This window comes from Geotrypetes seraphini, chromosome 6, assembly GCF_902459505.1.
Source record: "Geotrypetes seraphini chromosome 6, aGeoSer1.1, whole genome shotgun sequence".
Lineage (NCBI taxonomy): Eukaryota > Metazoa > Chordata > Amphibia > Gymnophiona > Dermophiidae > Geotrypetes > Geotrypetes seraphini.
This window is the reverse complement of record NC_047089.1, coordinates 41,929,393-41,948,088: the sequence shown is the minus strand read 5'-3', so window position 1 is coordinate 41,948,088 and position 18,696 is coordinate 41,929,393. Positions and strand designations below refer to the sequence as shown.

Genomic DNA, 18,696 nt, shown 5'->3' with positions numbered 1-18,696 from the left:
GGGATTCTCTTTCACATCCCTCCTACCGAACTTTCTACAAAAGGTACAAGGGGATGGCAAGGTCCCAGGTGGTGGTGGGGGAGGCCCACTGAACCACCAGGTTTTTTTTGGTATTGGGAGAAGTTGGAGGTTGTTGGGAGGGCTGGCATGGGGTGGGGATTTACAGCATCAGGCCGTTAAAGTTTGCATGGGAAACAACGCAGAATGCTCATTATAATACTAATGAGCTCCTTGTAATGCATTAGCATAGGATGTCCCGAAGCCTTTAGTGCATCAGGAAAAAGGTTTTTCCATGCAAGTAAGACTGGTTAAAACCAGTTTTACTTGCAAGGAAACCTTTGGTGCATTGGGGCCTCGGAGCCAAACAGTGCTGGCAGCAATAGTTACTGACTAAACCAAAAGGCAGATCAGTCCAGAATGAAGAAATCTGATTTATTAATGTCAAGCAGACTTCTTCATTCTGGACTGATCTGCTTTTTGGTTTAACGCATAATGTGTGGCAGATTTGTGTCTCTTTTGTGTGCATGTAGCAATAGTTCCTGTACTCTTTGCACTGTGCAGTGTTGCAGCAGAGATGGCAGGGTGATGTGGGGCAAGATGCAAGATGATGAGGGGAATCAGGAAAGATTCAAAATACTGCAGTTGAGTTGGTAGGAGAGAGAGAAAATAATGCTCTTTTTGGGTTGGGAAGAAAGAAAAAAACGTTGTGGTTTAGTAGGTGCTCTTATCAGCAAACCTGATCTCCTCCCTGCTGAGGCAAACTTACTCATTTAATTAATGGACACACAGGCAAATGTACTGTGACTATTAATGTCACTTATAAAGTGAGACATGAAATCATGTTCTACCAGTTAATACTCGTGGAATTCTTTTGACGACAAAGATTCTTAACACTCAGGCCTCGATGCTCAGTAAGACTCTTTAAAGCAGGGGTGTCCAATCTTTTGGCTTCCCTGGGCCGCATTGGCTGAAAAAAAATTTTCTGGGGCCACGCAAACACTGCAGCAAGACAGAGGAGGTAGCTGGCAAGACGGTAAACACCCAGGGGCAGCAGAGGAAAACACTGCATCGTCCTCAACCGGAGCTGCACAAAATACTTCACGGGGCCGCAGGTTGGACACCCCTGCTTTAAAGCACAGCTTCTGATGCACAAAAGGGTTCTCCATGTCTGCTATTGATCCTCGTTGCAGCTACTGAGAACCCTGTACAAATGCTTTACAAGGAGCTCCCCCTTTTATGGGGGAAATTTTCTCGCAACTCTGGAGCTGCTGGCAGCTGTTGTACATGTGTCATGCACTCACACAACAGCTGCACCCCCTCTAAAAAAAATAAACCAGCCTGCAGCTAGCCGCCGTTCTCCTTCCCTCTGCCCAGCTGATGGTGGCTCCGGAACCGCGATCAGCTGAGAGCCGGCAGAGGGGAGAGCGGCAGCTGCCGGCTCAACTGATTCACAGCTTCCCCCGCCTTCTCTGGAGTTATGATCAGCTGATCGGGGCTTCCCCTGCCAACTCCTGCTTCAGAGCCGGAAGGGGGAAGCTCTGATCAGCTGATCATGGCTCTGGAGCCAGCAGGGGATGCAGTGAATCAATTGAACCCAGTCGCCACTCTCCCCTCTGCCGGCTCTCAGCTGATCACAGCTCCGGAGCTGCCATCAGCTAGGCAGAGGGGGATAACAGCGGCTGCAGGCAGGAGGAGGAGCTGTGCCTAGCGATTACTTTTTTTGAGCAGACACCAGGCATGGTTCCTTCCCTCTTTTATTGGGCTAATCCGCACAAATAGCATACATATGATATGCTTGCTATTTGTGTGAGCATTGCCTGGTATATGTAAATTGCTCCCAGCCTGGTATTTTTTATCGGGTTGATGGAGCTTTGTGCATTTGGGCCTATCTGAAATGTCATTCATGGAAACTTGGATGCTCAGCGCCCGGACAGCTGCAAAAACCATTCTTAACCACTCTTATGTGCTTAGGCTGGCTGAATGGCTCAGGCTGTACCGCTGTGAGCTGCAGTGCAGGAGATTCAGACCTGAATCTCCTGTCCAAAAGAGCCAGATAGGATCAAAGTAACAGGTGCAGAAGGAAGATGGCTGCTCCTTCTGTAGCAATCTAAGCCGGCCCAAGCAGCAGAGGAATCTTTCTTCCCACTTTCTTGGCCATTACAGACACATTCCTTGCCCAGACATGCCATCTGAATTCTAGGTTGTACGGTAGAAAAGAGGGAGAACATGCATGAGTAAATTCCAATCCAGGCATAGACAGGTAAGGGCCTGCCCAAATTCCTACTGCAAAAATGAATAATGCAATAAAATATTCACAGGTTCAATCTAGAAGAACAAGACAACCCTGCAGATAAGTACAGCTTATCGCATCAGATTTAATTTGTTTGTCATCCTCTCATTTGGAAAAAGGAAACGAGCCAGAGGCCTCTTTACTAAGCTGCATTAGCTGTTAATTTGCATTTAACTAGTGCTAACAGTTAATGCAAAATGTTGTAGTAATTGTGTGTTAATTTTGGCTATTGATCCAAGGTAACTGCAAAATCTTACTGCAGATTATTTATTATTTATCTATTTCTATACTGTGTTCCCCCGTTCGTTCGCGGTCCCGGTCATTCACGGTATTTTCCAACCGCAAACCACCGACAAGGAGAGGACAGCTGGAGAGGCTGGAGAAAACAGCCGGAGCGCCGGCGAGTGAAGGAAATCACTCATTGTATGCTCCGACTGCCTGTTCCTGCACTAAGTCAAGCCTTACCAATCAGGAGTTGCTTTGACACACAGCTCCTGATTTGTAAGGCCCGACTTAGTGCAGGAAGAGGCAGTTGGAGCATACAGTGAGTGATTTCCTACACTCGCCGGCGCTCTGGATGCTCTCTCCTGCCTCTCCAGTCTCCCCCACGAAAAACTGTATTTGCGGTTTTCAAGATTTGCGGGGGGTTCCTGGAACGGAACCCCCGCGAATATCGGGGGAGTACTATACTGTCTAGTTCCTAGGCAGTTTACATTATATCCACATACACAGTACTTAAAAACAGTACAAAAGAGGGACAAATCACCAAAAATTAAGTTACATTACATTACATTACATTTCTAGACCGCAAAACTTCACGGATCGATGCGGTTCACAAAAATAGAAAACTGGACATTCCCAGTGAACTACAAAGTAGACATCAATCAATTCAATTCTCTAAAAATGCTCTGTACCTTGCCTTAGTCACTCCAAGATACAGTAATCAAGCCTCGACAAGACTATTGCCTGCACTATAGTGCAGAAATCAAAGGATGCCAGCATTGGCTTCACTTGATACAATAGATGTATTTGTGCAAAACATATCTTTACAGTTTTTGCCACTCGACAATTCATTGTAAGACCTGAATCAAGTCTAACTCCAAAGATTGTTATTGATTCTCTCATGTTTGCTTTGAGAAAGGAGGGTTCTTTGATACAAGAAGTTTTTATTAGAGCAAGTGCCACAGTAAACCACATGAAGATCTACTTATCCCTATGAATGTCAAAACTTGCAGTAAGATGCCCCTGTATCGCTCCATGGTGCGATCTCAACTGGAGTATTGCGTTCAATTCTGGTCTCCTTATCTCAAGAAAGATATAGTGACGCTAGAAAAGGTTCAAAGAATGACCAAGATGATAAAGGGAATGGAACTCTTGTCGTATGAGGAAAAACTGTAAAGGTTAGGGTTGTTCAGCTTGGGAAAAAGAAGGCTGAGGGGAGATATGATTGAAGTGTACAAAATCCTGAGTGGAGTAGAACGGGTACAAGTGGATCGATTTTTCACTCCATCCAAAATTACAAAGACTAGGGGACACTTAATGAAGTTACAGGGAAATACTTTTAAAATCAATAGGAGGAAATTTTTTTATCAAGTCAGAGAATAGTTAATCTCTGGAACACATTTCCAGAGGTTGTGGTAAGAGCTGATAACGTAGCTGGTTTTAAGACAGGTTTGGACAATTTCCTGGAGGAAAAGTCCATAGTCTATTGTTGAGAAAGACATGGGGGAAGCCACTGCTTGCCCTGTATTGGTAGCATGGAATATTGCTACTCCTTGGGTTTTGGCCAGGTACTAGTGACCTGGATTGGCCACCATGAGAACGGGCTACTGGGCTTGATGGACCATTGGTCTGACCCAATAAGGCTATTCTTATGTTCTTATGACACAAAATGGGCCTGATATGAAGGAGTTTCGATCCTTCTGTGTTAAATGTCTACCAATTGTTTATATTGGTGGTTATCTAAAGACCGACCTTTCAACAGTATAGTTTAGTAATAGGAATATTCAGAATGCACAGCTATCATTTCTAGTCCATTTGGTCTACTTTATGTAAGAGCTCATTGCTGAGTAGCACCGTAAGAATAAGGACACTGGAAAGAGCAGTGAATCTGGGAAAACAGAAACAAACAATCCCATTCTGTAGGTACTAAAGGAATGTGAGACAGAAATTCAGGTGTTGAATGGTGCACAGCGGAAGAGGCAGGAAGAAAAACTCTCTCATTTATTTGAACAAGGCAAGCACTATAAGCACATCTAATGGATTGAACCTGATAGGACTGTTAGCTCATTCCAGCCTTGATATGCTCTGAAGCTCAGACATTTTAAGATTTGGCTTCATATAACTCACTGGAAACATTAGCAAATCCTGCTGTGAAAGTAAACATTCATTGTATTGTTTGAGGTTTTCTCTAGTTATTGTATTGTATTACAGTCCTTGTGTGAGGAAGAGATAATGGTTACTGTGGATGGGCAGACTGGATGGGCCCATTTTGGCTTTTATCTGCCCTCATGTTTCTATGTTACTATAATCTGCCTGTTTCTGCTATTTATTTCTGTAATGCTAAAAAGATATCGTACTGTACATTGTAACATTTAATTCTCTTGAGTTACTAGTCGAACGGTCTATTAAAAAGAATAGGTAAAAAAAGGCATCCCCACTACTCTTCCTTCCCCCTGACTCCAATCTGATCATAACACTCTTTCCCCTTTTCGCTCCCTAGTATGTCACCAGCCTTTTTAGCCCTCTGCCCAGCCTGAACGCAGGACCTTTGGCAAGCCTATTGGGCTTTTGAAGCCCGTTGCTCATGCTGGGTGTTCCCTAATGTCCAACATGTTGTTCTGCCTATCAGTCCAGTGGAGGTGGGTTAGTCATGGAAGTCAGCTCTGGGGCTGATCAAGCGCCTTCATTACGTCCAGGAGGGGTAATTGGTTTAGCATCCTCAATCATTTTGAAATGTTGGTGTCTATGATGGTCATGTAGTATGCAAATCTCAGATGCTTCACACATCTCTCCTGCCTGCAGCCAGGGAAGGAAGTATGCCACGGAAGTGAGTGGGCATATTTGCCCTCAAATTCTATAAAAAGTGCTAAAAATTGTGCACAATTTATGTCACTTACCCAAACTGCATAGACCCTTCCTATTATTAATCCCCAAATGCATTACTCTGCATTTCTTTGCATTGAATTTTAGTTGCCAGGCATTAGACCATTCCTCTAACTTTTGCAGATCCTTTTTCATATTCTCCACTCCCTCTTCGGTGTCTACTCTGTTACAAATCTTGGTATCATCTGCAAAAAGGCACACTTTTCCTTCTAACCCTTCAGCAATGTCACTTACATACATATTGAACAGGATTGGCCCCAGCACTGAACCCTAAGGGACTCCACTAGTCACCTTTCCTTCCTTCGAGCGACTTCCATTAACCACCACCCTCTGGTGTCTGTCCGACAGCCAGTTTCTGACCCAGTTCACCACTTTGGGTCCTAACTTCAGCCCTTCAAGTTTGTTCAACATCCTCCTATGAGGAACTGTATCAAAGGCTTTGCTGAAATCCAAGTAAATTACATCTAGCATATGTCCTCGATCCAGCTCTCTGGTCACCCAATCAAAAAATTCAATCAGGTTCGTTTGGCACGATTTACCTTTTGTAAAGCCATGTTGCCTCGGATCCTGTAACCCATTAGATTCAAGGAAATACACAATCAATTTTGTAGCAGCCCTCTGGACCAAGTCCTTCCTATTTATACCATTTTGATGGTGTGGTCTCCAGAATTGCATACAGTATTCCAAATGGGGCCTCTTCAGAGACTTCTACAATGGCACTATTACCTCCTTTTCCCTACTGGCCATTCCTCTCCTATGCACCCAAGTATCCTCCTGGCTTTGACCATCGCCTCTTCTACCTGTTTTGCCACCTTGAGATCATCAGACACAGTTACCCCCAAGTCCTGCTCTTCTTTTGAACACAGAAATACTTCACCTTCTATACCAGGGGTGCCCACACTTTTTTGGCTTGCGAGGTACTTTTAAAATGACCAAGTCAAAATGATCTACCAACAATAAAATTTTAAAAAACACAAAGCACAGAAAATGCTAATTATCATTTGTATTCGGGGGTTTATCAGAGGTCAAGGCAGATGACTTTAAAATATGCAATGTCACTTCAGTTAACAACTATACAAAAAAAGACAAATATACCCCCTCCCCTTTTACTAAACCGCAATAGCAGTTTTTAGTGCAGGAAGCTGTGCTGAATGCCCTGCGCTGCTCTCACTGCTCATAGGCTCCCTGCACTAAAAAACGCTATTGCGGTTTAGTAAAAGGGAGCCATAGTACAAAATATAGACAGCAGATATTAATTCTCAAAACGGACACATTTTGATCACTAAATTGAAAAAATCATTTTTCCTACCTTTTTATCTGGTGATTTCATGAATCTCTGGTTGCACTTCCTTCTTCTGTAAAGCCAATATTTCTTTCTTTCTACCTTTCTTTCTCTCTCCCCCTGCCCCCCTCTTTCTTGCTGCCTTTCTTTCTTTCGCCCCCTGGCCCCCCTCTTTATTTCTGCCTTTCTTTCTCTCTCCCCCTGCCCTCCCAAGCCATCATGCTAATTTCTCCACTTCCTCGATTCTTTCCCTACCCCCACCCCCAAGCCACCAACGCGATTTCTCCCTGCTGCTTCCCCAAGCCAGGCCTGGTGTGTACAAGCGTCAGGCCCACAAGACTTCACTTCTGACGTCAATTCTAACATCAGGGAGGAAGTTCCAGGCCAGCCAGACAGCAATTGCCTGGCCCAGAACTTTCTCTCCGACGTCAGAATTGACGTCAGAGGTGAAGTTTTGTAAGTTCAGCGCGTGTACGCACCAGGCCTAGCTTGGGGAAGCAGCAGGGAGAAAAAGATCGCAAAGGCAACGCGATCGACTCGCATTGCCTTTGCGATCTACTGGTCGATCGCGATTGACCATTTGGGCACCTCTACCTATACCGTTCTGTTGGATTTGTACAGCTCAAGTGCATGACCCTGCATTTTTTAGCATTAAATCTCAGTTGCCAGTTACCGGACCATTTCTCAATCTTCACTAGATCCCACCTCATATCATCCACACCTTCCAGAGGGTCTACCCTATTACGTTGTTTGGTATCATCTGCAAAAAGACAAACTTTACCTGACAGACTTTCCACAATATTACTCACAAAGATGTTAAAAAGAACCAGCCCAAGGAGGATCCCTGTGGCACTGCAATAACAACATCTTTTCCCTCCGAGCAATCTCCATTTTTTATATTTTTTTGTTTACATTATGGGAACTTTATTTATTTATTTTTTAAAATTTATTCTCCCTTTCCTGATTTTCCTTGCAATCCTTATTGTAATTTACCTTATTGTTTTCCCCTTTAAATGTAACAAAGTTTGTCTTGTATTGTTTTATTCCCTTATTTTATACTTATTGTAAACCGCTTAGATTTTAACATTTGTGTTTTATATTTGCGGTATATTAAATAACTTGAACGTGAACATTTTCCAGTCTCCTTCGACTTAACCAGTTTTTAATGCAGTCCGTCATTTTAGGTCCCAAATCAAGGATACTCAGTTTATTTTTCAACTGCCTATGTGGCACCATATCAAAGGCTTTGCTAAAATGATAGAAAATAGGGGCATCTGCACCTAAATTTAGGCAAATGACCGTGCCTAAATTTAGTTGCGTCTCCTGGACATAAATGCCATTCTATAAATCATGCCTAACCCCCCCCCCCCCCACCTTTTACAAAACCATAGCATGGCGGTAACAGCTTTGATGCTCATAGGAATCCTATAAGTGTCGGAGCTGTTGCTGCCACAGCCGGTGCTAAAAACCATGCTACAGTTTTGTAAAAAGGGGTGAGGTTTAAGCGCAGCTTATAGAATACAGTACTCCCCTGAAATTCACAGGGGTTCTGATCCAGGAACCCCCGCAAATTTCTAAAAAACGCAAATGCGGTTTTCTGCTTGTCAAAAGGCAGGGGAGGCAGGAGAAGGCAGCTGTAGCGCCGGCAGGTGAAGAAAATCACTCGCGGTCTGCTCCGACCGCCTCTTCCTGTAGTAAAGTCGGGCTACACCAATCAGGAGCTGCTTTGACACGCTTTCGTGTAGCCCGACTTTACTACAGGAAGAGGCGGTCGGAGCAGACCACGAATGAGCGAGTCCGCAATTCGCGAATCGTGAATTCGCGGGGGAACACTGTAGTGCTTTTTTAGGTGCCATATATAACTGTAGCCCTTACTGCATAAATGCCCGCCCCCTTCTCTTCCTCTGTATCTCTAGTTGAAGTTGTTGCTCATGGCAGTCAACAACGTGCTCACGATCCTGTTGGCTCTCCCTCTGACATCATTTCCTGTGCACGGTACCCGGAAATGATGTCAGCGGGAGAGCCGACGGGGTTGCAAAGAGCACGTTGTTGACCGCCATCAACAACTTCTTCAACTAGAGGTATGGGGGAAGGTAAGGGGGGGGGCGTGCGCACATGGAGGGGAGGCATGAGAAGAGGCGGAGGGACAGAGAGGAGGAGGGGTGTCAGCCGCCCTCCCAACATGGCACCCGGGGCGGACCACCCCCCTCGGCCCCCCCCTTACTATGCCACTGGATCCATACAGTGTATCAGAAGCTGTGTTAAAGGCAAATAAAGCATTAACTTATCTAGTACTGCATCCACATTGCACACAAAATATATTTGAATATTGTGTTTTAATGTATTTCAGGCTTTAAGTCTTATTGTGAAAGATATGGTGAAGGTATAAAACGAGTTGTCCAAGCCTTTGGCCCGGTGCCAGAATTTTCAGGAGATGTTGAGCAGAAAATCGATCAGGTAGGTTGTGTGCTCAAGTTTAGAGCTTGTCATGTTAGAGCAAACTGGTATCGTGATGACCACCTTTGCACTTCTCTTTGTAGAAATGTCTATTTGCGTAGCTTAACAGCTGAACTGGCGAGTCGTTTCAAGATTAAAACTGGAAATGGGGTAATGGATCATTAAAATTAGTTTTATTATGGGCCTGGTTCCCCAGGAAATTTCAGAAATTCTTTGTTTTAAGTAAATAAAAATAACTGCCACTTTTCATCATCATTGGTGAGTTTTCATGGTTATTCAAGAATTTGGGGGCTCTCTATACCCAGGTCTTTTTTTCAATTAAATTGCTACAATTCGTTATTCACGACCAAGGTGGAAAAATGAACATTTTCATTTTAACAGGCAGCACAAATCATTGGACAGCATATACACAAAGCTACGTAGCTTAGATAAAATGTTGTTACTAAAAACTGATAAAAATTCCTTTATATCATTTAAAGTTCCTTGGATTTCTAAGTAAAAAACAATAAACAAATATTTGTAATCCCTGAATAAAACATGCTACCTTCCACGTTGTCTTTTTATTTCACATATCTGTCATAGGGCAAGAAAAGAAAGGTACTTTATTTACAGTTTAAATTTAAAATTTTTGTACAACACTTAAGACTTGTAACCTTAGTTTCACCACACTGTCTGAGAAGTCTTCCACAGGGGACGGGGGAAATGATCATATCGGGGAGGGGGTAGAGTTACCAGATTTTACTTTAATAAAATCCTGAACCCCCTAGCCCCGCCCCCAGGCCCGGCCACTTCCACCTATCCCCACTCTATTATTCTGTTATTCCCCAGTCCTACCCCAATCCTGCCCTAGCCCTAACCCCTGCTGTCTGCTCTCATTGGACAGGAGGAAATCCACGCATGCAAGGATGTGATGTGATGATGTCACATGCGCGTGCATGTGACATCATTGTGTCGCATCCATGGATGCGTGGGTTTGCTCCTGCCCCACGCGATTTAGAGGAAGCTTTTCAAAACCCGTAAAAAGTGCCAGGTTTTGAAAAGCTGTCCAGACCTTCAGACATGTCTTCGAAAAGGAGGACATGACCGGTGAAATCTGGACATCTGGTAACCCTAGGAGGGGGGAAATTGGGGAATGATCACACTGGGGAAGTTGTGTTGGTGGTCCTATTTGTTAGAACTGTGTCTGCGCTACTGGACTGCCAGTAGCATGGCTGCTATTACCGTTACATAGTAACATAGTAGATGACGGCAGATAAAGACCTGAATGGTCCATCTAGTCTGCCCAACCTGATTCAATCTAAAAATTTGTTGGGTTTTTCTTTTTTCTTCTTCTCCTTAGCTATTTCTGGGCAAGAATCTAAAGCTCTGCCCAGTACTGTTCTTAGTTTCCAACTACTGAAATCTCCATCAAAGCTCACTCCAGTCCATCTACACCCTCCCAGCCATTGAAGCCCTCCCCAGCCCATTCTCCCCCAAACGGCCATATACAGACACAGACCTTGCAAGTCTGCCCAGTACTGGCCTTAGTTCTTCAATATTTACTATTATTTTTTGATTCTAGATCCTCTCTGTTCATCCCACGCTTTTTTGAACTCTGTCACCGTTTTCCTCGCCACCACCTCTCTCGGAAGCGCATTCCAGGCATCCACCACCCTCTCTGTAAAGAAGAATTTCCTTACATTGCTCTTGAGTCTACCACCCCTCAACCTCAAATTATGTCCTCTGGTTTTACCATTTTCCTTTCTCTGGAAAAGATTTTGTTCTATGTTAATACCTTTCAAGTATTTGAACATCTGAATCATATCTCCCCTGTTTCTCCTTTCCTCTGAGGTATACATATTCAGAGCTTCCAGTCTCTCCTCATACGTCTTTTGTTGCAAACCTCCTATCATTTTTGTCACCCTCCTTTTTGTGTCCTTCACCAGAAATGGTCTCCAAAACTGAACACAATACTCCAAGTGGGGCCTCACCAACGACCCGTACATGGACATCAACACCTTCGTTCTTCTACTGGTTACGCCTTTCTTTATACAGCCCAGCATCCTTCTGGCAGCAGCCTTGTCATACTATTTTTTTGATATGTCCAGCTGCACTATCGTGTTATGCAGTACGGATCCCACAAGCTTGTGATAGCAACTGCAGTATTTTTACAAACTCTAGATGTTCCCAGGAGCAGATGAACTCCCCTTTTGAAATGAGGATTACATGTTTATGTAAATGTGTGCTATTGATTCTTTGAGTCTATGTGATTGTCAGGATCCATGATTTTGTTTTGACCTCAGCTACTTGTTGCTGCCTTCCAGAAGTTAGTTCCCTGTCAACCAGCTAGTGGTTACACCAGCCCTGAGGTCTACCATTACCAAAAAAGTCTCTTTTCATATGCCCACTGTGAGTAAGTAAACTTCAAGATTTGTTCAGGGCAGGTAGCAAAGTGTCTAAGTATTGGAAGAAGGTGATAGGTCTACCCAGTGCTGCAGTCAGAACTCTTATTTCCACAAATGTTCCCTGAATGAATACGAGTAGATTGATCCCGAGACAGAATTCTCCCCCTAAGGGTACTACTTTTAAGACTACCACTAGGGTCGCAAGGCCCCCATTTTGAGTCTGGAAGCTACCAAGCAAGAATACCCAGAGTACACTATTTTCCTCTTACTACCCACCAGGGCATCAGTAGACTATTTTGGAAAGGGGATTTGAAGCAGGTGCTTTCTTGAAGGTGGATTGGGGAGGTTATTGAAAGAGGATTGGATGTTGGAGATGTTAAAAGGGAATCAGGGGTGGGGGGGATACATTTTGAATGCACTGGCTCCTTTAATTTGCATTCTAGTAACATCAAGCTCTATGCTAGAAGTTCCATGTTCCTTGGAAGGAAACATAGCAAAATCTCTTGAGGTGCTGTTATCTTTCCATAAATAATGTAGCTTGTGAGGTATAATGCAAGTAGTGTGATTTATTTTGCCAAACAATAAGCTATTTTGTGTACATTTTCATTCTGTGCATTTCATTATTCTTTAACTAATGTTGTGGTAAATATATTCCAGTTATAGTCTAATAGCGTGTGTTCTTATTGTACACCACCTTGAGTGAATTCCTTCAGAAAGGCGGTAAATAAATCCTAATAAATAAGTAAATATTGTGAACATGTATTGTTTTCCTTTTACTAAGGTGCGCTAACCGATTTAGTGTGCCTTAGTAAAAGGATCCCGATGCAAATTACACTATGGCCATAAAAGATTTTCCAAACTTATTGGTGACCAAAAGTGAATCAAAACTGAACTATAGATTTACTCAAGGGTTTAACTTTTACCTTTTTTGAGCCTAAACAGCTTTTGGATTTTCTTGTAGCTAAAGAGGAGATTAAGGTGTCTGTGTGACTCTCCAATGGGGAGGGAATGCCGTGATCTGGCTGAGACAAAGATGTGAAGAAGCCTCCGGAGAACGGGGTTTTTTTTTTTTTTATTATTGATTATTTCTTTGTATCTTGGATCCTATTTCGTACAAATTGTGGACTGTTTGAAGATGATCTTTTTTTCCTGATATTTTGATTTCTTTTTCTTACATTACTGAAATTTCATTATCATGGATATATTGAAGTGGTTGTAAATTTGAAATGTTAGGAAAATAAAATAAAACAAAAAACCTTGAACTATAAATTTTATATTTTCTCTAATCTAGTTCTCTCGTTTGAATAATGTGATTTCTATTATGAAATTGCAACTTTATTGAAATTATGCTTGAAGTGTCACCATAATACAGTATAATAAATTGTCTTGGATTTATGTTCAGTGGCATTCAAAATTGTTCCTTTTTTATTCTAGGCACTGTGTGAAAATATTCCTGCTGATTCTGACCACTTAAATACTAGAAGAGAATGGAGAGACACATGTCTTAGTCATCTGGCAAAGCTGAAGAAGGAAATGAAATCAAACTAATGCAGATTTCAAATGACTTAAAATGTCATGGTAAAACAAACAGAGAGCTTCCTAAATCATTACAAATATATATGTTGGATACCAGTTCATATGGATATTACTAATTACGGTTATCTTAAATTTGTCCTACTGTAAATGCATAAGCAACACTGTATATTCGTGACTGAAAATAGATCATATCACTGTGAGATTTGCACTACAGATTCTTCAGATGTATTGAACAGCAATTGTGTTTTTACTATGATATTTTGTCCATGTGAACTATCAAGTCTTTGCTATAAACTAACAAACCACGAAAACTAATGCTAGCTCAACAGGGATGAATGTAGTGTTCTGAAACCATAGAATTCCAGTACTGCATCTTATTGGCTCATTTTAAATCACCCGACGGCCATTTTACAAAGAATGTTGAGATTAGAATTCAGATGTCCAGGTCAGGAAGTACTTAGTTCCAGCAGTATTTTATCAAGTACTCAGTTCCAGCAGTATTTTTATCAATAGTTCCACTGAACTGGGATCCTTTTGTAAAATATCTAGAGGGACATGGAGGAGTGCACGTGTATTTGCTATCAAACACAGCTGGCACATTCATTTTATAAATATACATGTGGAAAAATTAGTGGCATGAACTGTGGAAGTGGCAATTTCGCAACTTTCACTGAAATTATGTACGTTTAACCTGTAACCCGTTCTGAGCTCTTTGGGGACAACGGGAAGGAAAATTAAATAAATAAATAAATGTAAGTAGTGCTGCTTCCACATGTAGCTGTCCCATTTTACAGTCCTAGATGTGTAAGTGCTGCCAATTAAGTAGAAAGGCCACAATCTTCATTTTTCAGGGAGAAATATATAAGGGGAATTAAAAGGAGAATTACTTCCTTATTCCCATGTTTAAAATCTGTATGTGCCCTTGAGCTGATATAAAATCTGATTGGGAAAATTTTAAATACAATACTCCCCCGATATTCGCAGGGGTTCCGTTCCAGGAACCCCCGCGAATGCTGAAAAACCGCGAATACAGTTTTTGGCAGGGGGGGGGGAGACAGGAGAGGACAGCCGGAGAAGCAGGAGAGAACAGCTGGAGCGCCAGCAAGTGAAGGAAATCACTCGCAGTGTGCTCCAACCGCCTCTTCCTGCACTAAAGTCGGGCCTCAGCAATCAGGTGCTGCTGTCAAAGCAGCTCCTGATTGGTGAGGTCCGACTTTAGTGCAGGAAGAGGTGGGCGGAGCATACCGCGAGTGATTTCCTTCACTCGCCAGTGCTCCGGCTGCTCTCTCCTGCCTCTCCGGCTGCCCTCTCCTGCCCGGTCATTCGTGGTCGGAAAATACCGCGAAAGACTGGGACCGCGAATCGCCGACCGCGAATGACCAGGGGAGCACTGTACAGTAAACATGTATTTCCTTTGTCATGGTGTAGTGGTTAGGGCTACAGCCTCAGCACCCTGAGGTTGTGGGTTCAAATCCCTGTGCTACTCCCTCTGACCCTGGGCAAGTCACTTAATCCTCCACTGTCCCAGGTACATTAGATAGATTGTGAGCCCACTGGGACATATAGGGAAAATGCTTGAAGTACCTATGTGTAAACCACGTTAAGTGTGGTTGTATAACTACAAAAAGGCAGTGTACAAGTCCCAATCTCTTTACCTTTGCAAAATGTGTAGATTTTTGTCCCACCCCAAACATGTTCCCATTGTTCCCCTTGAAATCACCTCCCCAAGACTTACACATATATAGATTGTACTGTCATAAGTTGACCAATATATAAAGCAGGTGGGTTTGAAACCAATGTTTCTGTGTGTAAAGCACTGCCTTACCCACAGAAGTGCTTTGAAAATTACCGTCTTATCTACGGGTCCACTGTTTCTGTTTTCATGAATTGATAAAATAGCATATGCTAATCAGTGAAGTGTGTGTAATATTTCAAAAAATTTTTAATTCATAAAGTGTTTTTACGTTATTTACAGAGAATGCACAACATTACTATGAAATTAAGTACAGCAGATTCTCAAGACATATCAACCAGCAATTGAATTTTCTAATATTCCCCCTTTTACTAGGCCGTAGTAGAGGTTTCTACCGCAGCCCGGATCGCTAAATGCTCTGACGCTCATAGGAATTCTATGAGCGTCGGAGCAGCGTTGGAGCATTTATCACTTCAGGCTGCGGTAGAAATCTCTACCGTGGCTTAGTAAAAGAGGGGGATAGTATTTTCTCCTTATGATTTGTCCAATCTCTTGGTCTATCTATGAAAATTTGCAATAAAGTCAATTGATACAGCTATTTTATTTATCTCTCTTGTTTTTGCTAGTTTTGGTCTTACACGGTCACTGTTTTGCTACATAAACATTTTATAATATTTTGCCAATTTTGCCAATTTTGCTCTGATTATGGAGAAGAGAATTGGGATCAACAAGAGAAAAGGAATCCAACAAGTCTGCAATAAATGTTGAACAACGAAAACCAAAAAGAGAAACAGTCCGTATTTCAATTAAAAAATCTTCCTCAGGGGTCCTAGTGAAAAATGAGGGAGTATTTCATGATGAATAAGATGTGGTGAATGAAATGTGAAAAAAGGGGGTGAAATGGTGTGCTTGGTATAATAAATAGGAATAAGAGGGTGGTACCAGTGCTGGTGTAAGGAACACTGGAATTATACCCCCGTATAAATATGAATAGCGAGCCATGATATAATGCATAAGTTCTGTTGTAGATATCTATATCCTAGCACAATAACTGAATGCCATCAGTCTGTATTGCAATAAGAGTTGACTGGACTCCAGATTTTGATAACTGAGCTCATAGACTTGTGCCTTTCCGCTATGACACTTTCATATTTTGCTGTAAGGCATAACTTATTTCACCAATTAATATAATTCACCTTAGATAGCTCTTTCCAACAATCTTAAGAAAAACTAAATTAAAAAATCAGGTCTTGGAACAGAAACGTTGCATTAAAAGTGCTGCTCAGGCAAACCCATGGTTAACCATTGCGTTTCAAAAGGTCATTTGTTTAAAGATCATCGGTCTTTTGTTATTCGTGTTGTTAAACCATTAACAGGAAGAGTTGATGTGGTTAAGAGTGGAGCAAACATACATTTTTAAAAGGAAAACAGGGACTCCACAGGGCCTGAATTAGAAATTAGATCTGAGGGGTTTCCTTTGAATTATTTCATTTTCTGAAGTTTTTGTGGTAGAGAAAAGGGGACAAAGGGGTCAATATTTAAAGTGATTTAACCAGCCTGAAACTGTTAAATTGCTTGTTCAGGGCTAGTATCCTCTGATATTCAGTGGCAGTTAAGCAGATAGTGTTGATGGATATCACCACAGACTGCTAAACTCAGAGCTGGCTATATTTTGGGCAGTCTGGGGACAGAGTCAGCACTTGTGCAATTAAGTGCTGATATTCAGCACTTAACCGCCTATGTTTAGTGGTGAAATCAGACTGTATAAAAAAGTCAGTCATACTTTATGTGGTTTAGTGCTGAATGTCACTGGCCGCATGAACCTGGATATTCAATGCCATGCCTGGACATGGCTCAGTATTGAATATAATAACAGTAACATTGTAGATGACAGCAAATAGAGACCTGTACGACCCATCCAGTCTGCCCAACAAGATAAACTCCTACTACAAATGCAAACTCAATCTTGCTATGTTCTTGCCATTATCAGGGCACAGACTGCAGAAGTTTGCCCGGAACTTGCCTTACTTCCTAATGACTGGAGTTGCCATCTAAGCGCCACCAAGTTTGTTTGGTACCAGGCAGTGGCGTAGTGAGGGTGGAAGGTGCCCAGGGCAGTGGCACTTCCCCCACCCTCTTCTCTGACCCCACTCCTTCCCCGCCCCTTCCATACGCACACGCCCCTTCCCTTCCCCCATATACCCCTTTCACTTCCCCAGTGCGACCAGCATCTCCAAACTGCTGCCCACGCTGGCCTCGGCACTTCCTGGTCCCGTGACCAGGAAGTGACATCAGAGGGAGAGCCGAGGCTGGCACAAGCAGCAGGTTGGCGCTGCTGCTCGTGCTGGCAAAGAGCTAGAGGTACGGGGAAAGTGAAGGCATGTGCGTGTAGTGGGGGAGGGATGGAAAGGAACAGGGGGTCGAGAGGAGGTGTCAGTGCCCCCATCAGGTGCCCAGGATGGTCCACCTCTTGCCCCCCCTTACTAAGTCACTGGTTACAGGAATTTAATGCCGCTGATGGCTAAAAAATGCTCTCACCCCAACTAAATATCTAGGAACTTGCTGTGCCCTTGTCCCATCCAAAACATGGCTAGACTATGCCCACTTTACACACTTGGGTTTGAGATATTGAAAGGGACTGAGACCTGTGTGCCAGCTTTTTGCAGTTTTTTATAGTCGTGCTATGATTCATAATGTCTATGCTGCAAACCTTATTAATCTTATGCAGTGGTGTACCAAGGGTGGGGCGGGGGGCTGACTACCCCGGGTGCACGCCCTAGGGGGATGCACAGCCGGCCATGTCTGGAACCTCCTGGGACCTGCATTTCAGCGCGGCTGCCAGTTCATCCCCGCGGCCAAGAAAAAGGCTAAAAAGCCTGCGGGAGTGGTGGGAGCGGCAAAAGCGTACTTTAAGGAACACTCTCCTGATCTGGCTCTATCCCGCCCCCTTCGTGACGCCACCAGACAGCGTTCTCAGCCATTGGTCGACCTTGCCTGGGCGCTGTGACCCAGGCAAGGTCAACCAATGGCTGAGAACGCTGTCCGGTGGCGTCACAAAGGGGGCGGGATAGAGCCAGATCAGAAGGGTTTTCCTTAAAGGATGCTTTTGCCGCTCCCACTGGCTTCTTAGCCTTTTTCGAACAGTAGCAGTGGCGTACCAAGGGCGGGGGGGGGGTGTAAAAAAAAATGATGGGTCGAGGGGGTGTCAAAAAATGATGGTCCGGGGGGGAGTGTAAAAAATGATTGGCCCCGGGTGTCACATACCCTAGGTACGCCACTGATCTTATGTAAGCCGCAATGATTCCCAGTTGACATTTGCTGGGTATAAGAAACAATATGGTATGGTATGGTTTTACAATCACACTCAAAACAGTTTACATACAGGTGCTTCGAGCATTTTCCCTATCTGACCTGGTGGACTCACAATCTATCTAATATATCTGGGGCAGTGGAGGATTACCATCAGTGACTTGCCCAGGGTCACAAGGAGCAGTGCAGCGTTTGCCTAAGTGGGCTTTTTATAAAATGGGGGCTTAGGCAAGATAAACAGTTCCTACACATCTCAAATGGGAATAGCCCTTCTAAAATGACCACCATAGGACATGGACAAACTAAGATTGATGTTTTCACTGTTTGTGATAATTAGCTGACCTGTTAATGCATTTTAATTAACAAATAATGCTGTTTGACATTGTTCACTATAGAGGAAGGGACTTTTGTTAAGAAGGACTACCATGAAAGGGAATAGACTCAGGATTAATCTACATAAATATTGATTTACAGCAAGGGTAGTAGATGCATGGAACAGCCTTCCTGTGGAGGTGGTAGAGACAAGGGTTAAATCTGAATTCAAGAAAGAATGGGACAAGTTCAGAGGATCTCCATGGGAGAGGAAGGGGTTGTAGAGCTTAGAAGTTGGTATTGATGGGCAGACTGCCTGAACCAGTTG

At 43.2% G+C, this 18,696-nt stretch overlaps 1 protein-coding gene across 1 annotated transcript in view; it reads left to right on the top strand.

Annotated features, from left to right (window-relative positions):
- Positions 1–13,921, top strand: part of CRYL1 (crystallin lambda 1) — a 132,240-nt gene extending 118,319 nt beyond the window's left edge. The window contains exons 7-8 of the mRNA XM_033950422.1: positions 9,028–9,134; positions 12,953–13,921. Coding sequence (XP_033806313.1) covers positions 9,028–9,134; positions 12,953–13,066 — 221 coding nt within the window. The 3' untranslated portion in view covers positions 13,067–13,921. The remainder of the gene's footprint in view (positions 1–9,027; positions 9,135–12,952) is intronic.
- Positions 13,922–18,696: the final 4,775 nt, after the last annotated feature.